The sequence below is a fragment of the Podarcis vaucheri genome, assembly GCF_965113315.1.
Source record: "Podarcis vaucheri genome assembly, chromosome: 17".
NCBI lineage: Eukaryota > Metazoa > Chordata > Lepidosauria > Squamata > Lacertidae > Podarcis > Podarcis vaucheri.
This window is the reverse complement of record NC_138755.1, coordinates 10,405,357-10,431,994: the sequence shown is the minus strand read 5'-3', so window position 1 is coordinate 10,431,994 and position 26,638 is coordinate 10,405,357. Positions and strand designations below refer to the sequence as shown.

The 26,638-nt window shown below is 47.2% G+C and overlaps 1 protein-coding gene across 4 annotated transcripts in view; it reads left to right on the top strand.

The window, feature by feature from the left end:
- The window catches only part of PLPPR2 (phospholipid phosphatase related 2), a 41,440-nt gene extending 18,119 nt beyond the window's left edge, over positions 1–23,321 (top strand). Inside the window, exons 4-10 of one of the 4 annotated variants that reach the window (XM_082205080.1) lie at positions 1,509–1,629; positions 3,603–3,859; positions 7,509–7,685; positions 14,177–14,317; positions 18,790–18,914; positions 21,596–21,640; positions 23,080–23,173. In XM_082205080.1, the coding sequence (XP_082061206.1) occupies positions 1,509–1,629; positions 3,603–3,859; positions 7,509–7,685; positions 14,177–14,317; positions 18,790–18,914; positions 21,596–21,620 (846 nt within the window). In that variant the 3' untranslated portion in view covers positions 21,621–21,640; positions 23,080–23,173. Of the gene's footprint in view, positions 1–1,508; positions 1,630–3,602; positions 3,860–7,508; positions 7,686–14,176; positions 14,318–18,789; positions 18,915–21,595; positions 21,641–23,079 lie in introns of all 4 variants that reach the window. The other 3 variants (XM_082205079.1, XM_082205078.1, XM_082205081.1) reach the window with 3 other exon arrangements.
- Positions 23,322–26,638: the final 3,317 nt, after the last annotated feature.

Genomic DNA, 26,638 nt, shown 5'->3' with positions numbered 1-26,638 from the left:
CTTTACAGTATGGCAAGCAGGATCACATATAACTATTCCGATACCACCATGAGCATAATTGAAGATTAAAAAAGAATGTCTGGAGAAATCCTAAGTAACAAATGTCAGGATTAGTAGCAGAGATAAACATAATTTTACATGCTTTTCTGATATTACCCTCAAACTCGGGCAAATAGGGATTGCAATAGATTCTCTTCTTCTATCGGATGAGTCACAAATCTTCTCTCTCATCAAGCAGAGACTGCTAGGCCATGAAATCCCCAAACTCTACCTCTCCCAGCCTTTTGTATGTTCATCTGCTTACTTAGGATTGCAGCCCTACCATGGAGTAATGCCTAATTACTTTTATAATCTAGATATCGCATCGCAGAGCTTTTATGCTAGCTCGTCTAAATGCATTCCCCTCATCTGTTTTGTTCGGAAGGTTTCCAAAAATCCCCTTCCAGAACAGATTCTGCTCCTGTAATAAGAAAACACTAGATACATCACGTAATTTTGGACTGCCCTCGTCTCGACACCCTTGGCAGAGATCTCCTTGTGCTTTCCTTACATCCTAAAATATCAATTTACAAAGAGTCTGTAATCCAATATTTATTGAGGGATGATACTCCTGAAACTACCAAAATTGTTTTGGGCTTTTTCCCGAGATCTTTTAAGCTAAAGCTAAAGTTGCCTGATTTACTCAATGGCGGCTATCTAGACTTTTATATATTGTGTGTGTTTTGGATTATTAATGCATTTGGATGACATTGTATGATTTTATTGCTTAAATTTATGCCAATAAAGGCCAATAACAATAGCAATAACAGTATCTCTGTAGACAGGTAAAGGTAAAGGTAAAGGTAAAGGGACCCCTGACCATTAGGTCCAGTCGTGGCCGACTCTGGGGCTGCGGCGCTCATCTTGCTTTATTGGCCGCGGGAGCTGGCGTACAGCTTCCGGGTCATGTGGCCAGCATGACTAAGCCGCTTCTGGCGAACCAGAGCAGCGCACGGAAACGCCGTTTACCTTCCCGCCAGAGCGGTACCTATTTATCTACTTGCACTTTGACATGCTTTCGAACTGCTAGGTTGGCAGGAGCACGGACCACCAACGGGAGCTCATCCCGTCTCGGGGATTCGAACTGCCGACCTTCTGATCAGCAAGTCCTAGGCTCTGTGGTTTAACCCACAGCGCAACCCGCGTCCCTTATCTGTAGACAGGAGCAGACTTAAATTGGACTCGGCTGGGGACCAGAGTCAAAGAGCAGAATTAGGTAGTCACATATTTTTCTGCAGCAAGTGCCCATATATTTGTTTCACCCATATATGGCCTCAGAAATGGATACCCCGATAAAGAGTGAGGCCCTGTCTTGCTAAATACGTGTGTTGGACCCACAAGTGGTGTAAAATCACTGTGTCAGAAGCACTTTCAAAGAAACAGATTCTTTCTCACTTCAGTGGTTAATGAATTGGGCTTGACTTGGCCAAAGCTTATCTTCTCACTCTCTCTTACCTATCCTGCTTCAGATTATTGTTGGAGAACTGGCTGGCTTCTTCCTCCAGCCTGAGAGACGTGAGGAGAAGACAATCATCTCAGGAGAGTGTTGCTATTTCAATCCCCTTCTACGGCGCATCATCCGTTTTCTGGGTAAGTGAAAGATGACTTTACCACGCTGCCTTGTTTTCTTGCCTCAAGGTCACTCCCAAGATTCCCTCCTCACTTTCAGCTCCACCTGTTTAAGAGTTATGTGAGCAGAATTCCCTGATCCGGACCTTGTGCAGAATATGGATCAATAAGCTCTCCAAGCCGAGAAAAATAGAGTTCCAAAGTTTTACTGCAAACCATCTTTTAACTGGTTATGAAAAAAGTTAACTGACTAAAATACAAATCAGCTCATTGCTCTTAAACAACTAGCAATGCAGTCCAGTTTTCCTTAGGTTCTTACCTAAGGACTGTTCTCTCTCTGGTCCCAGAGAGAGACACAAATAAGCAAGTTATCTGGCAATATGTCGGCAGTTTCTAAGAGAGGCCCAGTTTCCTAGTCATCAATTAACATAAACACTGAAGCAAAAGGCCTATCAGCGCTTCTGTTCAGCCCATGATTTCAAGTGTTTTCAAATCACAGATCTGAGAGGTGTGTTGTTTTTTTTTGTCCCACTCCTTTCCTCAGGAAAAGGAGCTGTTTAATGCTGAATTGGAACAGAAAACTCGATTGACGTTTGTTCAAATTTGACAGTAAATGACAAGGTTTTGCGGGGAAAGCAGTGGGACAAAAAAAATATTTCTCTTGGACCTGCGACATGAAATCATGGGACAAATGAAACTGTGGATGGCCCCAAAGTTGTAGCAGCTTTAGCTTCACTAGCACCTTTTTTTTGCACTCGCCACAGTTCTCTGCAAAGCAGACGTTCTGCAGATGCAAAGCTCATTATGTTCCACACATAATGCACACTAGGACTGGGCGATATCTCGTTTTCAACATCGCAGTATATGGCCAGCTAAACATCGCGATATACAGATTTATCATGGTGTCTGAAATAAGTAGGGAGCTATGTAGAGGCATTGGCTAGCCTCACAGTTTTTCCTGCACCATGAATTTTGCTCTTGTGATTCGCTGCCCCTTGCTTGAGGCAGGGGAGCGCTGAGCCAGCAGAGTTAATGAGAGATGCAGGAATCGAGAGACCCATTGGCTGGCTTCATGGTTTTGCCCACGTTGTGATTTTTGTATAGCGCACACATACATGGTAATTCACGATATACTGCCAGGCAGGGCCGGATTTAGGTTTGATGAGGCCCTAAGCTACTGAAGGTAATTGGGCCCTTTATATGTCCAGCTGTCCTTTGTCAACAACAAATTGTCACTGTTTTTGCATGTGTTGAATATATGCTATATGGTAATTTATGGACCTAATAGGTATCTAAAGCCATTTGCACATAACAAAATATGTATTTTATCAAAGTAATTGTTGAACTGAAATTCAATTAAGAAGTATATTAATAGTGAAGTAATTGTTAAGCTCTAACTTAAAATGATTTTTTATTCATAACAAACTTAATAATGCACACACATTGGCATTTGGCAATAACAAAAGTTCCTTTAGAAACACAATTTACAAAGACTTATAATCTAGTCTCTATAAACTTGCTATAACATGAAACAATAATAGGTGTAAATATATGGTGCAAATTACTAATAATTATAAATAGCAGAATGTAGGCACCCTATATATAGAAATGAGCAAACCAGTGATATTTGAGGGAGCAGGCTAGCAGCCGGGGCCCATGACTTATATCATAGGAGCCTAGACAACACAAAACACTGTTGCTGTATGTAGATTTTAATTTATTTGTTTTTTTATCTTATATTTTGGAAATGTACATCCAGTTTTTTCTTTTTATTTTTTTGGGGGGCCCCAAGAGAGTGGGGCCCTAAGCTACAGCTTGTTTAGCTTATATGTAGATCCGGCACTGCTGCCAGGCGAAAAATTATGAAACTGATATCACGATATGGACTTCAAACCAGTTTTGGACGATGTATCTTTTACAAACCCCCGCTTCGCCACCTCCAGCTGCTCATCTCCTTCCTTTCAGCCCATTTCTTCCCCTTTCCTTCCCCACAGGCATTTATTCCTTTGGCCTCTTCACTACCACTATCTTTGCCAACGCTGGCCAGGTAGTGACTGGCAACCAGACTCCGCACTTCCTGTCGGTGTGTCGACCCAACTACACTGCCCTCGGCTGCCAGGCGCCCCCAGGCACCATCTACGTCACAGACAAGGCCGCCTGCACAGGCAACCCCGCCCTGGTCACCGCCGCCCGCAAGGCCTTCCCCTCCAAGGATGCTGCTCTCAGTGCCTACGCTGTAGCCTATACTGTGGTACGAGGCTCTGGTGGGTGGCGGGGCCAGGGAAATGGGTGTCGAAGTGAAGAGGGAGCTGAAGTGGCAGGGGTACAAAGAATGCGCCAATCTCTTCCCACAAGGACATGTTGGATGTGGTGGAGGTGACTGCTGGGCCCCACCTTTCAGAGGCCACCTACACCAAGTTTTCCCAAACTTGGGTCTCCAGCTGGTTTTGGACTACAATTCCCATCATCCCTGGCCACTGCTCCTGCCAGCTAGGGATGATGAGAGTTGTAGCCCCAAAACAGCTGGAGACTCAAATTTGGGAAATCTAGGGTTTCCATATTTCAAAAAGGGAAAACCAGGACACCCTGAAAGTTAGGAAGACCCCCAAAATTGTTGAGTTGGTTTTTTTTTTTTTTTTAGGAAAACCCAAAAGCTGTAGAGTTGTTGTTTTTAATAACAAAAACGCCCCCCCAAAAAACACACACATTCGATTGACTTGCCTAAAATCCAGGACAAAGCGTCACCTTTTGGAAATTCCCACCCAAACGTCATTTCTGCCTTTGAAATCCTGATAGTGTCTGGGGAAATCTGGATGTATGGCAGCCCTGGGGAAATCCTGACCTATGATCACAAGGCATGCCAGCCAGCTCTGGGTTTTGCTTGCTCCGCCCCAAAGTGGGCTCCTTGGGAGGGCTGGGGTGCCTTCTGATGGGCATGAAGGAAAAAAGAGGGGAGGAAAGTGGGCCTTTTGCTATCAAGGCTCAGAAAAGAAATGAGTTTGGTGGCTCAGCAGTGTCACAAAGTGTTGCCTGTTCTGAGCAGAGAACCTACCTTCTTTCCAGATGGAGAAGACGGAATGGTCTACCTCCACAGTTGGAGGCACCAGGCTTTTGAATACCTGTAGCTGGAAACCATGGGAGGAGAGAGGGCTTTTGTGCTCATGTTCCCCTCGCTGGTTCCCCACAAGGCGTATCTGGTTGGCCACTGTGAGAACAGGACGCTGGACTAGATGGGTCCATAGCTGTCAACCGTCCCTTATTTGGCGGGAAAGTCCCTTATCCCAGCACCGTGTCCCGCTGCTGTCCCTTATTGATGATGTCCCTTAAATTTCCCGGGTTTCAAAGGAAGCAGCTCCTCTCCTTCCCTCCCTGCCGGCCAGGGAGGAGGGAGGCTCCAACTGTGTTGCTTGGTTGCCCGGCCCGCCCCCCTCTGGCCTCCTCTCACCAGCCTCAGCCCCCGGGAGCCCCTCCCCGCCAGGACTGGCGGGAGCCTCGGGCCCTTCCGCCGCCATCCTCCTCACGGCCGCTGAACTGAGCCTCTCTGCCTCTGGGGTAGCATCTTTGTAGCTTGGATTTCGTTTTGCACGAAAAGTGGTTGCTGCTTGTAGTTATTTAATTGCAGTATTTCATCAGTTTGAGCAGCAACCTCTGGAAATTACCTGGTCCCTTTTAACGCCTTATTTCAGGTGGTTGACTAAAATCCCTTATTTTGGCTGCTGATCCCTTATTTTCGAGGCTGCTGGTCCCTTATTTTCAAATCTGTAAGTTGACAGCTATGGATGGGTCACTGGCCTGATCCAGCCGGCGAGTTTGTTTCTATGTTTCTAAATAATTTCCCTTTGCCTCTTCAACAACATCTGGGGGACGCCCAAGATCAGCAAGAAAGACTTTAGCTGGGGTGGTGGCAGCAATCTGCTATGGGGTGGGAATACATAAAGGCGGGAATTGTCAGTATCTCAGCTCGCAGTCAGAGGTAACTGGCCTCACACTCCAGGCAACCGACTGAGATACTTGTTGACCTTCCCGTCTGCGTCTCCCAGCAGGCAAGGTCATAAATCGGCGATCCTCCTCAGACATGAGGAGAACACACCCTCCTCCTTCTCCCTCCCTGCATTCCCCCAGGGAGGGGAAGAAAGACAGACATGAGTCCTATTTACATGTCTTTATTCCTGTCATTTCAGCAGTACAGAGAAACGTGTCTGTACCCTCCAGACTCCAGCAGTAGAGTCACAACTCCACCCCTGTACTTCCAGTACAGGTCAGATGACACTCTGAGCTAACATCCAGTGCTCAGTACAGAGAATGGACTGCCTCCTTTCTCCACTAGTACAGTTGCAGACATCAACATCCTGTTTTGCATTCCAGCCACCTGCAGCTGGCTTTTGCATTGCTGCTTTTTCCTGACAGGAATAAAGGCTCATCCAAACTTCCATTTGCTCCACTACTGAATTGGAACCAATGGCAATTGGTTTCCTGCAGAATGCTGCTTGTTCCACAGAGAGGATTTCCAGGAAAAGCGACAGAGCAGAGGCAAAATTGCTTGGACCAGAAAACCGCCCAGGCCTGTGCTTTCTAGGCAAGGGACAAGCAGAAGTGTGGATGAGCCCTTAATATCTGCATATCGAACGAGACTTTTCAATGTGTTTGCCTGTGTTTGTTTGTGTGTGTAAGAGAGAGAAAAGAAGGAGAGAGAAGATACATGGGCTCTGCCTTGGGCAGCAAAATGTCTTGGGGCAAGCAGTGGATGTCAGCCGCGAACGAGGGAGAAATTCATCATATCAAAGAACTGGAAGAGACCAAAAGATGATTAGAGCAGCCCCTATCCTGGGCTGCAGAGCCAGCTTCCCCATTAGGCTTCTTCCTGCATATAAAACACAGTGCAATTCAGACCGTGCAGCGCTGCCGAAAGGTGCTTGCTTATTTACTAGCTTTGTGCACTCGCTGCTTTCATGATTAAGATTTATATGATTAAGATTTATTATTATTAAGATTTTCATTATTAACATGATTAATAAGCTGAACAACCAGCTCTAGAGAACAAAGCAGCCGAGTCTTGCAGGAAGAAAGACACACATGCACAGATGCGCTGCTGGCCAAACTGACTTGGCAGAGAACCTTTCCCGACCCCAGATATGTGGGCTGGTCAGCCCCTCCCCCCCCGAGAATGAAGAAAAGGAGCCTTCCCACAGGAGAACCGATATGGGGCACACTGTTGCAATTGGGGTTAAAGCAGTGCTGTGTGTACTGAGCTTTCCATTGTGTGTGTGTGTGTGTGTGTGTGTGTGTGTGAGAGAGAGAGAGAGAGAGAGAGAGAGAGAGAGAGAGAGAATTAGGGAGGAGGCACAGTGGTCAGGGTCAGAGATGCTGACTTGCCCCCACTATTGAGGGATCCGATGTCTGATGTCACACAACACGTCATGCAATGTGCTGATTTCGCACGTGCCACGTAGTGCGAAGCGCTGATGTAACATGGGGGCCTGGCTCCCTCCTTAAGAACTTTGGGAGGGGCAAAGTATCTTGGCCCCCGCTAGCTGACACACCTGGTCACAGGTCTTGGGGAAATGTGGTGGCGGCAGCTACAGGAATGTAGGAAACTGCTGGTTGCTGTAAGGCCCATTTCAGTGGGAAGTCGCGGGGGGAGGGCGGGGAATGATTCAGGACTCTGCAGTTGACTGCTACCTCTCTGGAAGCTCCACAATACAGAATATTCGCAATAAGAACTGTAAACCCGCCTTCTTTATTTACATTTTAAAAAGACCACAACATAAATAATAGCTGTGCATCCTGCAATTCCCACTGCTCTGTTATGCGTTCCTAACGCCCTCCAAGGAAGACTAAGCAACTGCCCCCATTGCCAGCCTCTGACTGTGACCCTCTGTTGCTCCTCCCTACCCCTGCAGATGTACGTGACCCTGGTCTTCCGGCTGAAGGGCTCTCGCCTGGCCAAGCCCTCCCTGTGCCTGGCTCTCTTGTGCCCTGCTTTCCTGGTGGGTGTGGTTCGTGTTGCGGAGTATCGGAACCACTGGTCCGATGTGCTGGCGGGGTTCCTCACCGGTGGGGCCATTGCTGCCTTCCTGGTAAGTGATGGTGTGTCTGTCGTGGGCAAGACTGAAGGCAGGCAGGGGGAGGCGGGGCTTCCGCATAGGACATGGGGAAGAGAGAGCTCGGGCTCCTCCGCCTGCAGATGCTGGATGTTATCTGGTGCAAGACCTTGAGATGCAGGGAGATGGCCTAGATGCTCAGGAGTTGTGCCATGTGGGCCTTCAAGGGGGGGGGACTTCGTGAGCAGTAGGCTAATGTTCTGTTCTGCTCTCTTCATTCTTTTCTCTTTGGCGATTAATAATAATAATAATATTTTATTTATATCCTGCCCTCCCCAGCCGAAGCCGGGCTTAGAGCAGCTAACAACAGTAAAAGTAACACAGTTTACATAAAATCACAATCAGTTAATTGAAATACATTCTAAAATCTGAAGAAGTGTGCATGCACACGAAAGCTTATACCAAGAACTAACTTAGTTGGTCTTCAAGGTGCTACAGGAAGGAATTTTTTTTATATTCTAAAATCAATTCAATTCAGAGTCAAATTAATGGCAACCATTGGGCTAGAGTTCTATGAGGATTACAGAAGGAGAGAGGGGGTCAGATTGTGCCTTGGCCAAAGGCCTGGTGGAACAGCTCTGTCTTGCAGGCCCTGAGGAAAGATGTCAAGTCCCGCAGGGCCCTAGTCTCTTGTGACAGAGCGTTCCACCAGATCGGGGCCACGGTTGAAAAAGCCCTGGCTCTGGTTGAGGCCAGCCTAACCTCCCTGTGGCCCGGGATCTCCAAGGTGTTTTTATTTGAAGACCGTAAGGTCCTCCGTGGGACATACCAGGAGAGGTGGTCCCGTAGGTATGAGGGTCCGAGGCTGTATAGGGCTTTAAAGGTTAAAACCAGCACCTTAAACCTGACCCTGTACTCCACCGGGAGCCAGTGCAGCTGGTATAGCACCAGGTGAATGTGATCCCACAGCGAGGACCCCGTAAGGAGTCTTGTCATGGCATTCTGCACCCACTGGAGTTTCAAGGGCAGCCGACATAGAGTGAGTTCCATAATTAAGTCTGCAGGTGACCATCACGTGGATCATAGTGGCTAGGACATGGCGAGAGAGGTAAGAAGATTGTCTTCCATAAACACGGTTTTAACAATGCGTCCCTAAGTGACTGGAGGCCAATTCTGGATCCACATGTCCTTCCACAGTGGGGACACAGGTTTCCTGGTGGGAGTTGATCACGGTGAGGGTTTGCAAAGCGTGCCTTCCTCTTAGCACGTTTCTCCCTTTCGTCCTGAGTTCGAGTGTCTTCAATGCCCATGACACCTTTGGTAAAGGCTGTTCTCCAGTTGGAGCACTCGCAGGCCAGTGTTTCCCAGTTATCAGTGCTTATACAGTGGTACCTCGGGTTAAGTACTTAATTTGTTGCGGAGGTCCATTCTTAACCTGAAACTGTTCTTAACCTGAAGCACCACTTTAGCTAATGGGGCCCCCTGCTGCCGCTGCGCGATTTCTGTTCTCATCCTGAAGCAAAGTTCTTAACCCAAGGTACTATTTCTGGGTTAGTGGAGTCTGTAATCTGAAGTGTATGTAACCTGAAGCATATGTAACCCGAGGTACCATTGTACTATATTTTTTCAGATTTGCTTTGAGAGCATCTTTAAACCTCTTTTGTTGTCCACCGGCATTTCACTTTCCATTCTTAAGCTGGGAATAGAGTAGTTGCTTTGGAAGACGAAAGAAGCCTAATTTAATAAGTGTCTGCACAGCAGTTACAGGAGCCTCCTCACCAGATTATTAGTATTATTATCAGATTAGCACTTCACCTACACCGAAGCCTCTAGGTGCCGTACAACATACAAAGTAGGAAATGCAATTACATGGAAACATTGGCAAGCATTGTGCAAAACTACGTGTAAAAAGCTTGCCTCTCCAAAATAACAGCCTCCGTAAATAATGTTACAAACCAACAGCAGGGGTGAGATGTTAATTCTAAAGCCCTAAAAATCCTACCACTGTTAAAGCTGACAAAATTGCCAAGGACTACAGAAAAATGAACAAACGTGGGGTGGGGCATAGCTTTGCCTGGCACCGAAAAGATGGCACAGAAGGCACCAGGTGATCTTCCCTGGGGAAAGTGTTCTATAGAAAGGGTGCCATCACCAAAAAAGTCCTGTCTCTTGACGCCACTCTTGTTTGTTTGTTTGTTTGTTTGTTTGTTGTAATTTCCAATTTTATACATTTCAATAATTTTACAATCATTTTAACATTTCAGTTTTGATGTATTTTTGTTTTTAGTTATACTTTTCAACTTTATACATTTCATTAGTTTCACAATCAATTTAACATTTCAAAATTTGACTTCCTTCCCCCTCTTTCTGCAGTTTAAAAAATACATTCTGCATATCCAAATTCATTTAATTTGCTCATTTAATTATCTACTTTAAATATATACTCTTATGAAACTGCAGGTTATTACAAAAATCCTGCTAATGTTTCTATCTGTTTGCAATTTATCTGGAAATATATCATTCTAACATTCATAACTTGACTTCCTTCCCCATCATCCTGCAGTTCCTTAAATTCATTTTAAATATTTTCTGCATATCCAAATTAACTGAATTTGCTTGTTTATTCATCTACTTTAACTACATACTCTTATAAAACTGCAGGTTATTACCATAATCCTGCCAGGGTTCTTATCTGTTTACAATTTATTTGTAAATATTCAACAAACCGTTTCCATTCTTTTATAAAAAGTTTGTTATCTTGATTTCTTATTGTTCCAGTAAGTTTCACCATTTCTATGTATTCCAGAAGTTTTTGTATCCATTCTTCCTTTGCTGGGACTTCTTCTTCTTTCCACTTTTGGGCGAGTAACATTCTTGCTGCTGTAGTTGCATACATGAATAAATTTCTATACAGTTTGGGTAATTCTGTCCCTATAATTCCCAATTTGATGCCACTCTCTATACTTCCAGTGGAGACATAATCTTGAAGAGAGCCCCCACTGACAATCATAAGGTTAAAAAGGTAAAGGTAAAGGGACCCTTGACCATTAGGTCCAGTCGTGGCCGACTCTGGGGTTGCGGCGCTCATCTCGCTTTATTGGCTGAGGGAGCCAGCGTACAGCTTCCGGGTCATGTGGCCAGCATAACTAAGCCGCTTCTGGCGATCCAGAGCAGCGCACGGAAACGCCGTTTACCTTCCTGCCAGAGTGGTACCTATTTATCTACTTGCACTTTGACGTGCTTTCGAACTGCTAGGTTGGCAGGAGCTGGGACTGAGGAACGGGAGCTCACCCCGTTGCGGGGATTCGAACCGCCGACCTTCTGATCTGCAAGTCCTAGGCTCTGTGGTTTAACCCACAGCGCCACCCATGTCCCATATTATAAAGTTAAGATAGGCTTATTTAGGAGGAGTTCAGGTACCAGGTTCCTAAGCTGCATAAGGCTTTAAAAGTTAATACCAACACTTTGAATTGGCCCCAGAAACATCTGGCACCCACCTGTGTAATATCCTCAGAACACCTGATCCTAGTAAGTCACCGTGCTGCCAATTTCTCCACCAACTGAAGTTTCTGAACCAACTTCAATGGCAGCCTCCTGAATTAATCTAGAGGGAGGTTACCAGAGCATAGGTCACTAATGCTAGGCTATCTCCATCCAAGACAGGGTCACAGTTGTGCCACCAGCAGTCCACGCCACAGGGAACGTCTGTGCCTTCAGTGGTAACAATGGATGTAGGAATGTTCCCAGTCTCCTTCAGGAAGAGTACAACCACCTCCAGAACTGGCTGGGTACCACTTCTCTGGACCAAGAAGCCATCCTCAAACAGCACCTCTGTCTTGTTTGGATTTTGTTGCTCTCATCCAGTCCATTGCTACGCCCAGCACATCCACACCCAGAGGAGATGAAAAGGAGAAACGTGTTTGTGTGTCCATCTGAAAAGTTGATAATGCACTCCAGAATGCCCCACTTGGCAGTTTAATGTACTGTAGATATTAAACAGCATAGGGGATGAGATTGAACCCTGTGGAGCCACAACCCCTAACTAGGTCAGCCATCCCAGAAGCGTACCATGGTAGATGATGCCAAAAATGGTTAGAGCAGTTCTCAACCTGTGGGTCCCCAGATGTTGTTGGACTACACTCCCATCATCCCTGAGCTCTGGCCTTGCTAGCTAGGGGTGATGGGAGTTGTAGTTCATCAACATCTGGGGACCCACAGGTTGAGAAAAACTGGCTAGAAGAACCAAGAGGATCACATTTCTACTGTCTCCTTCCTAGCACAGGGCAACCCAAGGTAGTGACAAAAGCACACCTAACCCTCGGTTGATATGGATCCAGAAAACCAGTGTCCTCCAAGAATATCTGAATCTAATCAGGTTTGGTGGTGCCTTTTAACAGGACCTTACCAGGGTTTCATTTGAGTTCATTTATGAGCACGGAAGTGTGTTTGTTTAAATGCCAGCAGGTGGTGGTATTGCTGCAGGGGACCTCAAATTAACTGCTGTAAGGGACCTCAAGAAACAGCAGGAACAACTTAACATGACACAGCAGGGGGTTATTGGAATTGTAGTCCAAGAACTTCAGGAGGCCCGATGATACTCATACCTTCCCTAGGTACTGTAGTGCACATAGAACTGAGTCCTGTAGCCCCAAACAAATTGTGTGGCTCATTGTGTGGCTAGGGTACTCTTTCCCCATTGTGGGAAAATAATGTGTGACTGCTTGGGCCCCCTTTGGTCTGACCCAGCAGGGCTTTCCCCATCGCTCTACGTGGGGCTGCCCTTGAGACTGACCCAGAAACTCCAGCGGGTGCAGAATGCCGCGGCGAGACTCCTTATGGGGTCTTCGCTGCGAGATCACATTCATCCGGTACTATACCAGCTGCACTGGCTCCCGGTGGAGTACAGGATCAGGTTTAAGGTGCTGGTTTTAACCTTTAAAGCCCTATACGGCCTAGGACCCTCGCACCTACGGGACCGCCTCTCCTGGTATGCCCCACAGAGAAACCTACGGTCTGCAAATAATAACATCCTCAAGGTCCCAGGCCTCAGAGAGGTTAGGCTGGCCTCAACTAGAGCCAGGGCCTTCTCGGCTGCAGCTCCAACCTGGTGGAATGCTCTGTCACAAGAGACTAGGGCCCTGCGGGACCTGACATCTTTCCGCAGGGCCTGCAAGACAGAGTTGTTCCGCCAGGCCTTTGGTCAGGGCGAGGCCTGACTCTCTCCTCTGGCAACCTGCACAGAATTTTGCTTAATTGGTTGCCATCAATTTGATTTAATTAATTTTTATAATGAAATATTTTTAGATTGTGTGACTATTTGACTGTTTGATTATTTGATTGTTGTTAGCTGCCCTGAGCCCGGCTTCGGCTGGGGAGGGTGGGATATAAATAAAATTTATTATTATTATTATATGGAAAGGAGTCAAGGAGCTTGGCCAATAGCCGTTGGCACGGAGTCAAGGAAGGCTAGCATTAGCAGAAAGTGCCATATGTGGTGGACCGGTAAATGGGTAAAAGAGTATTGGGTAATAATTCATAATGAATTGAAGAAAATGTTTATAAGTACTTTTCCAGAGTCCTTTTTGTTGAGGATAATTCAGCCGGAAATTCCCAGGTGTCAAAATAGGTTATTTTTGTATGCCGCCACTGTGGCCCGTGTTTCGTTAGCCCCAAAATGGAAAACGAGCGATGTCCCAACCAAAGAAGAATGGCAACTTAAACTGATGGAATACGCACAGCTTGTGGACCTAACATATAGAATAAGAGAACAATAAGAACGTACATTTAAAGAAGATTTGAAGATGTTTATTGCATATATGGGGGGGGGAATTGTGTACACTCGAAAACATGGGCAGCATTAAGATAAATTCAACAATGCAAACAAGGTTTGATGGATGTAATAATGGAATACTGAATGGTTTAGTTTATGTAAAATATGCAGGGATTTATGTTATGCAAAATGAACTATGGAAAGAGAAGAGGGGAAGTCATTGATGTTTTAAGGTTGCTTAAATGCATTTTCTAAAGTGTAAAACAGAAAATTTAATAAAAAATATACACAAAAAGGAAAAAGGTAAAGGAAAGGACTTGGGGAGCTTGGCCGATAGCCATGTGCATGGAGTCAAGGAAGGCTAGCATGAGCAGAAAGTGAAGAACTAAAGTAGAAGAACTAAAATTGGGCAGAAAGTTTAGTTGTTGTTGTTGTTTAGTCGTTTAGTCGTGTCCGACTCTTCATGACCCCATGAACCAGAGCACGCCAGGCACTCCTGTCTTCCACTGCCTCCCGCAGTTTGGTCAGACTCATGTTTGTAGCTTCGAGAGTCTTCTCTTCTCATGAGGTGGCCAAAGTATTGGAGCCTCAGCTTCAGGATCTGTCCTTCCAGTGAGCACTCAGGGCTGATTTCCTTAAGAATGGATAGGTTTGATCTTCTTGCAGTCCATGGGACTCTCAAGAGTCTTTTCTTTCACTGTATTGTTCGGGATCAGGCGAAGAGGGTTTTTATGCTCCTACCTTCTTTTGCTGGCAGGTGACTTGCGTGGTCAACAATTTCCAGAGCAGCCCACCTACGGCCAAGAAAACAACCCCAACTGAAAGCAGCTTGCCCAGTGTCCCTGTCATGGGCTTGCCCTGTGTGGACAGTTCCCTAGAAAAGTTGAGTGTGGCTCAGGTAAGCGGCATCCCACCCAGCAACCCTTGCCTACCTCCTGCTCTGCGACGTCCTGAAACATCTCTACAACTTATGCACAGACACACAGTTGGCTCCAGGTTTGGGGGTGGGCAAAATGTGGCCCTCCATTGTGTTCCCTCCTCAGTCGGTGGGCCATGACAGGCCTACATGGCACAGTGGGAGCAGGCGTGGGGAGCAACTAGAGCTCTCTGATCAACTGGCTTTAGCCACCACTTAAATCCCATACAGCATCCCAGAGGAACACTATGTTGGGGCATTATGGGAAATTCCTCCAGTTTAGATGCTAGACCCAGTTGCTTGGAGTGCTGGGTCTGATAGATAGATAGATAATAAATAGATATATCTTCTGATATACATGTAAGGCTATCATCATTCAGCCCTACTTGGAGAATTTCTCATCACAACCCTGAGTTTGCATGAAGTTAGGGTGGGGAAGGGCAGCAAAAGCAAGTTGTAAAATGTCGCTTTTAAACAGCAGCATAGGTTGGACTAAAGGAAAAAGAGAAGGAGAAAGCGGTGATTTTAAAGACTGCAAAGGGTTTAAGTAGAGTGAGGAGGGGGTAGCACTGAGGGATGGAAAGTGGCAATTTAAAAGTTTGAGCACTGGAAGGAATGAGTTAGGAAATGCTCTGTTGTGTTAGCTTCAGATAGTCCATAAGTAGCTTCCCACAATCATACATTTCATTCCTGGTGCCTTGTGTTGTCCTCAACATGAAGTTCTGGGCTCGATGCAGTAATTTAGAAGAGATATTCTATGGGGAATTCCATGTATGACTACCTGAGTTCCACCATGAAAGTGGGATGTACCTTAATAGACCAAACAAGGAGAATTCAAAAGTCTCTGTTGCTTAGAGGCCCATATAATCTTGGTGTGATGGAAAGGACAAAACTGGGAGAAGACAGAAGGTGTCTAGTGAAAAATGAGAGATGATAGCTGGGAGGGAGTAATCAGGAAGCAAGAAAGGAGGTTGTGGTAATCCAGGAAATGTTTGGGTGGAAGAAATGGGTTTTAAGAGGGAAGGCAAAGACGAAAAACAGGTTGTCTCAGATGTAGGGAGCAGCTCCAAAGTGACTGTTGAAGACTGAAGAGCAGATGAATTTGTGCAGAGGGAAGGGGGCAGGGGTTGAGGAAGATGGGAGGGCAGAGCTATATTCACATAAAGCAACCTCTTTTGTGTGATGGGACATGTCTGGCTGCCCATCACATGGTACCTAAGCTGTCCTGCAGCCACTCTCTTATCTCTTTGCTCCACTTCAGGAGTGGTCAAAGGGAGGACTGAGTAGCTGTTGCCTTGATGAACAACTGGGCAGCCGCTTTGGCATGGTTTCTGAGAATTGCCCTTCTTACAGGGATATCTGAAACCTGGTGAATATCATCATTCACGCATGAGTACCCACCATCACAGATTAATTCACGATTGTCTGAAAGCAGAGTATGTGTTTCCTCAGTTTTAGAAACGTATGAATGAATGCCAACAGCCAAACCAAGCTGACTACAGTATAAACATTCATTGGTGTATCCCCGAGCTTTCAGTTATTCACAAAATCTGTTTAGATTGCCAACCTTTACACGTGAATGTGACACACCCGAACTTTTCTTTTGGCCTCTTTTACACTTACAACTGTTCTCTTTCTTCGTTATTTTCTGCACCAGAGCTTTTACTCACTAATAATCTATATGCATAGCATTGAGTTTTCCCTCCATTCTAAACCACCTCCCCCCCCTCCTTTTTATCTCGATAAGGATTTGGGTCTCCAATTCTCTATCCAAGTATGTAGCCTTGGTGAGGTTTGTGTGTCAGGGGTGTGTGTTTGTGTAACTTTTTCTCCCCCACCCACCTCATCAAATTCTCTCTCTGTAGATCATGCCACGCATTTCCTTTTAATATTGCCAGAATCCATCCCTTTCTGTTATCAGTTGCTAAATCGTTGCTTCGGGCTCTGATTGTTTCTCATCTGGGATTCCCGTCATGTTTTGTTTTCTGTCTGGCTCTCTCCCACCTTAAATTTTTCATTTCTCTTCCAAGTTCTGCTTGCTGAATAATCCATACCGCATGGTGGTGCTTTGATCATGTCATTCCTCTTTACTGCTTACTGGACTGGCTCCCTATTATCTTCCAGAGACACCTTTGCTTCCTGCTTTGACATCCTGGAAAGACCTTTCGGCTCTTTGCCTTTGCAGTTTCCGATCGCTCGCTATGTTGCACTATGTCTGCTTTTTGCTCCCTCTCCTGATGAGGCCTTGGGTTTCTTGCCCTGTCCTTCCCTTCTCTACTTGCTAGGAGTCCTCTTTCTCCTGCTAATGTCTTGCTTTCTTCCATAGAAAAGCAAACAGAATACACAGGTGCTTTTTTAAAAAGTGCCTTGTTGTCTAAAACAAATAACCACAGACAAAAATAGTCCAACATGCAAAAAGTGCTTGATCCATTGGCTCACAGTCTGAATGCAGAGAGCTTTTAAAGATGCCTGGAACTCGATGCCAAGAATAAAATGGAGCAGCACCAAAAAATTGAGTAGGGTGGGTTCATTTGTCAGAAGGAAAAGGGCTCTTCTTGGCTGAGCTATTCTGAACCGTTTGAGAGGGGAAGGTTAGCATAAGGGAAGGCCAGGAAACAGAAGGTAAGGAGTTGCAGAACTTGGAAAGGTGGATCTTTAGGGTGATGAAAAGGAGGAGGAAGCAGGGGGCAGCAAGACATGGCCAATATCTTGCCAGCTCTAACCTCAACAGGGAAGTGTGTCAGGCTAGCTACTCCCCTTAGTTCTTGAGCCCCTAACTCTAGCTGCCTCCCTGGATGCGGGGAGGCTAACCGCCACAATGATGCTTGGACCACGAGGGAGGAAGCCACCTGCCAGCCAACTCCCAATTCCCAATCTCCTTGCAATTTGCTTATCTCAGAGCCTGCTCAGTCCACCCTTCCCTTCTCTGCTCACATATCTGTAAGCCCAGAGTGACTCCTGTTCAAGCAAAGTCTCACCTTCAGCATGGTTGGGTGGGATTGGCAGTGTAGGGCAGGGGTAGGGGACCTGTGGGTCCTCCAGATGTTGGTGAACTACCTCACCCCTGGCTATTGTCCGTACTAGCTGGGGATGATGCAAATTTGAAGCAGGAGGTTCCTCTCTCTGTGTCTACTTTCCCCCGTGCAGACACATCAGTACAAGTTGAGTTGTAGTCCCAACACTTTCAAACAGCAACATCTGAAGGACAACATAGTCTCCATCCCTGCTTTAGACACAACCCCTGTGATGGAAATGTGGGACTGATTATGGACCTGTTTGGTCCTCTGCCCACAACCAAACGCTGCAGGCAGGCAGGCAAGGAGAAAGTGGCCCTTCTACACAGAAGGCATGAGTTTACATAGTTGTGAGTCGAGGCCCTGCTTTGTGATGAAATAAGACACACGGACACAAGTAGTTAGGTTAATGGGCTAAAAAAGGCCACAACTTTATTGGTTACAGAATGTGAGTGGTATTGGCTTAGGCATTGGGATCTGAACAGACTATGCTTGACTCCTGCCCGCTCTGCGGGGAGTCACACGAGGGTTAACAACCAGTAGGGGGAGCTTGTTGATGCAAATCAACTGGAAGCTTTCCCCCAGAGTCACCAGGGGTCGAGCCATGGCCCTAGCCGCCAACTGGGCTTCGGACAGGAACCACGACGGCTGGATCCCTTTAACAGAATACCCTTCAAGGGGAGGGGGAGGTGATGGCCACAACCTCCCCTCCGACACACAATGCATTTCCAGTGCCTAACCGCCAAACCTTACAAAGTTGTGACAATTTGCTACGAGGTAGGTGAAAAACCAAGTGGCTGGACCCAATCTGCCAAGTGGAACTTATTTACTACCAGGCCCCATGGGCAAGCAAGGCGACCGACTGAGGTCCATAGCAAGGCCAGGTGCTGAGGCAAAGCCTAAAGGGAGGGCGGGTGATCTGAGGAAGCCGGGAACAAGAAGGAGGAGCTTGTAGGGCCCGCGGCCTTTTTAAACAGCAAAACCACGCCCACCAGCCCACTGGATTGGCTGGCTGGAGTGTGTGACACAGGCCCAGGACTCCAATGACACAGGGGGCCTGGCCACGCCCCCCTGCGGTCGCGGGAAGCGATTCCCGCTCACAACAGCTCCCCACCGGGAAGAGGAGAGGCTTTACACATAAACAGAGGGGGGTTTTGTGAACCTTTCCATGCCCCGAATTCTGGAACTTTTGGGATTCGCGAGTCCTTCTTTGTGTGGCATGAGCCACCTTGTCCCCAAGCCCTCGCCATTCTCCACACCTTGAAAATAATCCAAAACTTCCATTTCCTTCCCTCCCCAATCCAAGCAAGTGTGTGTTGACCAAGCAGCTAATTGTTTCAATCTCTGTGTCGTTCTCTCCCAACCATCCGTGTGTGCTCCCCCACTCCCCTGCCATGGTGCTGCCTGCCCGCCCCCTCTTGGGGTGGGGTGGGGATGTAGCAGGTGAGGGACCCCCCAGAAGAACAGGAGTTTTCTACACTACTCTCAAGAGGCCTGGAAAGGCAGCTAGCGCGATCTCTCCGCTTGGCGGCGCCTGGAAACACAGCAATGGCCCGCCCCTACGAGTAAGTGACTGATCCGGAGGAAGGGGGAGGGAACGGCCTTTGGGTCAGACTCAGCCCCCTGCAAGATGCCATCCCCACTGCTTGCTCAAGGCGGAACACTCATCGAGGGAGAATAATATTTGGGCAGGGCGTCAGCGTAGGGAATAACTAGAGGTCAAGGAAGTTGAGGGCCGCAAGAGTTGAGAAGAGAGGGCTGTGCGAATGGATGGGTCCAGAGAGTCAGACATGAAGATGTCAAGGGAGTTGGGTCGGTTGCTTTGATGGTTTGAGGAGACCCTTCAGGTGGAAAGGAAGCATGGAAGGAAGCAAGAACTTTCCCATCCACCTACACTAGGTGAGCTGGAATGCTCGAATTGAAGCAGAAATTCCCCACCCCAACTAGGTATGGTGAGGACAGGACGCCCCAGCTGTGTAAAGCCCATAGCTCAGTGCCCAGGTTCAGTTCCCAGATTCTCCAGGAACAGCTGGGAAAGATTCCTGCCTGAGACTCTGGTGAGCTGCTTCCAGCCAGTGTAGAAGACAATACTGAGCAGGTTGACCAAATGGGTCCAACTTCCTATATTCCTTAGTCATCTACATGGCTGGGGTTGCCTTGCAAGTAATGGGCACCTCAACATTGATATACCATAGCCTAGTGTTTCTCAAACTTGGATCTCCAGCTGTTGTTGGACTACAACTTCCAGTATCCCTGGCCAATGGTCCTGCTAGCTAGGGATGGAGGGAATTGTAGTCTAACAACAGCTGAAGACCCAGGTTTGAGAAACATTGCCATAGCCTGTGAGCAGAGGCAGCCTCTAAGTGCGGTGAATTGCCCAGCAGGCAATTCTCTTATCTTAAACGAAAGTATATTTTATTAGGGAAAATGTCTAAGAATTGGAAGCACATTAGAAACTGAAGAGATGATCTGAACATTATTTAATACTAAAGAGAACAATGAACCAGGAGAAATAAGCCTCAAAGTGTTCATTTGGTTCTTCCACTTGGCTTTTTAGCCTGCATCCCTCATGCCTTTTTGCAGGGGTGTGGGGCTGTTTTCAGCCTGAGAGTTTCCATCTATCTTTTAGGATTGGTGCAGCTGACTGAATTTCCATCTCAGTTTCAAAACCCACAAAATATTTGGCCTTCTTAAAGTACACACACACACAAACACACACACACAAGTATATAAGGCAATGCTAATTACATGGCTGCCTGGAAATGAGAGTCATGATCCCTACAGTTAGTTTTCTGTTCAGTCAGAGCAGTGTTTCCCAGCCTTGAGTCTCCAGCTGTTTTTGGACTACAATTCCCATCACCTTTGATCACTGGCCCTGCTAGCTAGGGATTATGGGAGTTGTAGTCCAAAAACAGCTGGAGCCCCAAGGTTGGGAAACACTGAGTTAGAGTAAAGGTGGGGGAATCTGTGGCCCTCTCAATATTGCTGGACTACAACTTCCATCATCCCTCACCACTGGCCATGGGTTTGGAATCCTACAGCATTTTGGGGGGGTGGAGCACAGGTTCCCTTAATGAAGTCCTACACTTAAGCTGTCATAGGCTCTTGAACATCACAGGAAATTGTAACCAGTGATGCCAAAATACCTCTGAAAAGTAGTTTCTGGTCTACATGGGTTGACACATGTGATAACCCATCCTACAGGATGAGCAAAATTGGGCCAGCACATGCAAATCCAGGAGAGGTCAGCTCGTTTTGATCGCAGCTTGCGGGTGGAGGAGGAATGCCTGTCATAATATGATGTCCACCGAGGGGGGGGGAATTGTCAGCATCCATCTGTCTCAAGATACAATGGAGTGTGCCTCCAGGGGTGAAGTCAGACTGCGGTGTTAGCAGCACCAAAGTGATCACCTCGGAGTGCAAGCCTGGGCAGTGTGTTCGGAGGTCCTGGGCTGCCCAGAAGACAGGTTGCCCCTCTTGGCCTTGCTGATGTGGTCCAAAGGAAAGCAGGGCACCATGCAACCAGTGGCTCAGCGTGGGTTGTCAGCACCCGGGGCAAGGCAAGTAATTTGCGCCCCCTACCCTGGGGCAAGGCAAGTAATTTGCACCCCCTAACCCGGGGCAAGGCAAGTAATTTGCGCCCCCTAATCCCTAACCTGCCGCCGCTGCCAGCTTCTTCTAGCTGCTGCCTGGTCTGGTCTGGTGTGGTTCTCTCCCGCGCTCAGCGCTGCGCTGGGCGGCCGCTGCACTGTCCCTCCCCCAGATAGTCCCTCGCTCTCTCTCAGCACCGCATGCCTGGCACCCACCCCCTCCACAGTGGGCGGCGACCCGGCAGCTCGGATCGGATTCGCACAGCCAGCACTGCAGTGAGAGAGCGTGAGTGAGCCAGGTAGGGGCAGAGAGCTGCAAGTGCGAGCGAGCGCCCCCCAGATGTTGCGCCCGGTGAGGCTGGCCCCCCCTGCACCCCCCACGCTACGCCACTGCATGCAACTGTCTTAGGGACTCGACTCTGGATTTGTGTAGGATTAGCCTTTTCTTCTCCCAAAGATATCCTGCAAGGGGGCAGACGCCTAGGACCAGAGTTTTCCTACTCCTAGATGGGTACCTTTCCAGGTTGAAGAGCCCCATCTGCCCCTCAGTGAGGGGGCAGCATCGCCCTAAATCGCAGAGAGCTCTCTTCGTTTTAAGGGCAGGGGATAGTCATCCTTGGGCGAGATCCTTATTCTGACAATTCTGTGTGCAACAGGAGGCCTGGCAACATGGCGGAGTAGGTTAACAAATGCCCATGGAGGTGCGTTTGCATGGACAGCTTATCTGTGGATGCCCATTGCCCATCCTGCAGGCAACATGCACCAGCCTTTCCCCCCGCCCCCTGCTTCCCTGAGCTTGAGCATTAATAACCCGCTTGCTCTGGCTGTGCCATGCTTTCTCTGATGCTTTGCAGAACAGCAGGAAGTGACCTCAACATAGTGAGCAAAGTCCTGAGGGTTAGCCTGCTTGGGCAGCTGGGGTAGAACCCAGCAGCTGGCTTCCTTAAGAATGTGACTGCCACACCATGCTTCTGCTTTGTTTTTGAGCACTGGAGGAAGACAGCACCTCTCTCTTGAAGAGCAGCAGGGATGAAGTGGCAGTTCAGGAGAGCAAGGGACTCGTGTCTGGGGGTAACTAGCTCCACTGGATCCCAGGCTCCCTTCCCAGCAGCGCTGATGGGTCAAAGACAGGCTGAAAACAGAGCATTCAATGCACTTCGTATCATAGCTGCTGCAGATCATATGACCCTCGAGAAACAAACGCTTGCAGGCACATCCTTCAAAGGAAACCAGCAGCAATGTTGTGTTTATGTGTGTGTGTATTTGTGTGTGTGTGTGTAGTTCTGTGCTAGATACTCCAAATTCCGCAACTAGAAAAATTCTGAGACTAGAATAAATTATTCCAGCTAGATAAATTTACATAGCCAACCTAATCCACACACATAGGTCACAATCCTATGCCCACTTACAGGGGAATAAGCCCCACCAAACACAGTGGAACTTACTCCTGAGTAAGCAGGCACAGAACTGTGCTGCAAGTCTTGGTTTTCTTTGTTGCTGTGCTGCTTTGCCTTTTATATATATATGTTGTTCACACCAAAATACATTATTTGTTGTTGCTGTTTGAGACATTTTTGCAACAACCAGAAGACAGGGGGCGACGTCTCATATGGCAGGGCTATAAGTAAAGACTAGGTCAACTTTTCCTCTGAATTTTCCAAACCTATAAGTGGAAAATCCTCCCTTGCACTTAAAAATACCATCTTACAGCCACAAGGGCTAGGAGTGTGCTTCTTTAAAATGCACACACATCAACAAGATGAGGAAAGCTTTAAAATTACTGGATTTACTCAAATGTAATGCACACCTTTTTTAGCCAAATTATGTCGCAAAAATTTGGGTGCGCATTATGTTTGGTGGCGCATTTACATTTGCAAGCAAATACTTTTTTGGTTTCAAAGCTTTGAAAATTGAGGCACGCATTAGATTCGATGGCCCATTACATTTGAGTAAATGTGGTACTCGATTCCGCTTGATAGATTACCTTGGGTGTTGCACCACAGTCATGACCCTGCCGTTTTGGCTCTAGTAGGGCCCAGCTGAAGGTTCTGATCAAACTCAGACCTCTCAATCAGTTTGTTACTCTTTCTGAAGGCAGAACTGACTCTCTTTCTTTTGCCTCTCCCTCTTTCTGTTCCAGAATCACGGAGTTGTGTTCTCAGAGATCACCTGATCCTCAGCTGTGTCTTTTCCCCACCACCCCAGATGTCCTCATTCCCTCCCGGTCAGTCACAAGCGAGGTCTGACCTATGGAGGCACTCCTGGTCTCCTTACTGTGGGACTGGGCCTTTTTTTTCAGGGGGGTGGGGGCGTCTAACTTCTCACACTCTCAATTTCCCAACCTCCTCCTTGGCCTTTCCTGGGACCAGGTTCGTTGATTGTCATGACATACTTCAGATTATCTGATGCAAGTGTGCAACATAGCTTGGGGGCAGGGAGAATAAGAATGAAACCTTCTACGTTTTCCAGGGAGCCTGGGGCTGTTTGCAGGGGCTCGATCTTGCTGCTAGTTGTGTGTCTTCTGGGAGACTGAACCTACTGGGACTTTAAGAGTTAAGACTCCTCACCACTTCCTTCTTGCTGTGGCCTTTTGTGCCTCTTTAAGGAAACTGGGATGCACACTGACCGACTTGGCACAGCTGTCCTTCCCACAGCTGCTTTTTTCTCTTTTGGAATGGGGTTCAGTGCTGTTTCCAAGAAGTAGCTTAGTCTACATGGAATGACATCCCATACCCTTTGAGCCCAAAGGAAGCAGGTTCTCAGTTATATTCAACCAGGAATGAGCTGGGTGGAGTTTTGTCCAAAGACAAGGCCAATGGCCAACGTCTGAGGATTTGGTTGGGGAACAAAGAAACAGAAACCCAGGCAGGAAGGACAGAATGACTAAACCCAGGGGCTACTATAGCATTGTTTGGGAGGCTGTTGAGCTCCAGAGCTGGGGACAAGGATAGGAAGTGTTTCCTTCTAGTGTTCAGCAAAGCAGACTAGAGGGAGGCATTTATGGAACACCAGCTTAGCGACTTACAGGCCGGCATCAGTCGGTCCACCAGAAAAGACAAAGGCCTCCAAATGCCGATCACATAACAAGTGCTGTTTGCATACCAGCCTCTGTACACCCTAGGGAAGGGGAGGAACATGGGGAATGGTGGGTTGGAAGCATTTCAGAAAGGCGTCTGTGGTGGGCTCTGTTTCTATGTGCAGCAGCTGATCTTGGCACCTTCTGGTGGACCTCAAAACAGGTGGTCATTTTAATAAAGAGCAGTTGTGTCAGGACACATCTCCATCAGCAGAGAAGAACCTCTGTCTGAGATCTTGGAAAAACCATTGCTGGTCAGAATAGACACGGTTCTGGTCGAGGCAGACCAATGACCTGAAACATATAGCCTCCACATGCTCATAGAACCCTTATTGTTAACCCCAGGCTATGTGGCATTCTGCAAATGTTCCAGATCACTTTCTGCTGTGGCTCAAATGGAGCCTTTGCTAGGATGAACCAGGACCAGCTGCTGTGCTCTAGAAAGGGCTCCCGGAGCTCTGCGTTAGCATGACTCTAAGCATATAGAGTCCCTTGAGCCCTGAACCTTCAATGGCCCATTAGACCAGTTCCCTGTAGTCACATCCCCCATTGGGCTTGGAGCCGTTTGCATGTGGGTATTCTAGGGTGACTTAGGGCAGACCCTCCAACCCTTTTGTCTCTTAGGGGCATGCTCTCACTACTGATACAAGAGTTGAAGCAACTTCTCTAAATTCCCATTCCCACTGTGGTCGAAGCCAGGTCAGGAATAACATTAGCTTACATGCATGACATAGATAGCTTCATTGTCCCCGCCACACCTCTTTTGCCCGCCAGCAGCAACCCCACTCTTCCACATATTTCAGTTGCAAGCATCTTGGCAGACAGTGCTGTCCTCACAACATCCTGCCTGCCCACTGTGGGTCACCCCCCAGCTTCTGGGAAGAAGAACTGACCTGGGCCTCTCTGCCCATACATTTGAGAGACCCCCAACTCCCATCCAAGCCAGCACCCCGGCCTGGTGCCGACAACCGCTGCTGTGCCAGTGCAGCAAAACCACTGGGCATATTTTGGATACACCCTGGGGACAGAGGGATGCTTCAGAGAGCATCAGAGGGTCTGGGCTGCTGCTACTATGCTTGGAGCAATGGAACACCCACACGTTTCCAGAATGAACTGAATAAACTAATGTTTTAACAATCTCTCTTGTTCAGGCAAGTCATTCATTTGAGGAAGGGTTCTGGTGGTTTGAGTGGAACTTGGGGATGCCCAGTTCACTGTGGATCAAATATGGACGGGTCAATGTTGGTTTCTCGTTTTTCCAATCTTAAGATCGGTTCTCCGCATCAGTTTGCAATTTTAGCCTTCCTTCATGCTCTCCTCGAGTGCTTTTGCCTGGTCTCCTTGAACTGTGATAATGCCTCGTTTGCCTGGATGGAGAATGGAGTGGATGGGTGGGTGTGTCAAAACCTCTGACTTTTTGAGTGGCTGGAATAGAGCCTACTGTGCAAAGGTAAGAGCCATATCCATTAGTCTGCGTACTGTTGCTTCGGGTGCCACCCACCACTGGCAGGGCCGGCCCTTCCATAAGGCAGAAAGAGTGAGGCAGCTGCCTCAGACAGCAAATTCTGAGGGAGGAAAGGTGACTAGAAATGTGCCATGTGGTCTGTCCTACAGCCCCTAAGCTAGCTCGCTGCCCTAAGGGTGTGGTGGAAGACATAATAATAATAATAATTTTCATTATTTGTACCCCACCCATCTTACTGGGTTGTCCCAGTCTATTCCATCACCAGTGCTGAAGTAAGATTCAGCTGTCTAGTCAAATTTTGTGCACAAAATGGGGAATTCACTTCCTTTCCCTTTGCCCCAGGTAGCAAAATGGCTTGGGCAGATCTCGACCTCTGGCCTGGAGTCCCAGAAGGGAGAATATGGCCTCCAGGCTGGAAAGGTCTTGGTCTAAATTGTCCAGGGTGCAGGGTCAGTGTAAAAAATAAATGATTTGCGAATGGTATATGCCCAAAGGTGGAAAGAAGAAACAGTCCCAACGAAAGAAGATCGGCAATTAAAACTGATGGAATTTGAAGAGATGGTGAAACTTGCCAGAAGAATAAGAGATCCAGATGAGAGACGTTTTTCTAACAGAATGTGAATTTGTTGAATTTATGAAGACAAATTGTAAACAATTTAAAACGTTAGCAGGATTGACATAAACAGGAACAGTAAAAAAAAAGTAACATAGAGAGTAAAATGATTAAATTTATAAATAGGTTGGAATTGGTGATGCAGTAAGATAAAATAAGGAACAGCAGAGAGGAGGAGAAGCAAGTCGAAGAAAATGTTGGTTTTTGTTTAGATTAGATTTTTTTTTGGTAGAAACATTGTAAAATGAAAAATTGGAAAAAATGAAATATTTTAAAAATAAATAAAATATTAAATGACTTGCAGGGGGACGAGACAGAGTATTGATGGTTGTGTAAGGTGGCATGGAAGAAACTTCGTTCCAAGTTAGTTTCCCCTACCTCTTTCCTCCCTGATTAGGCTCCACAGCTTCATAAACAACAGCAGTATTGGTAGGCCTCTTCCAGGATTGGATTTTCCTGCCAGTAATCTCCCTTTAATGAGGAGACACCTTTGTATACGCCTGACCTGGAACAGAACAGCTGTTTTGTGTTGCGATGGGTATACA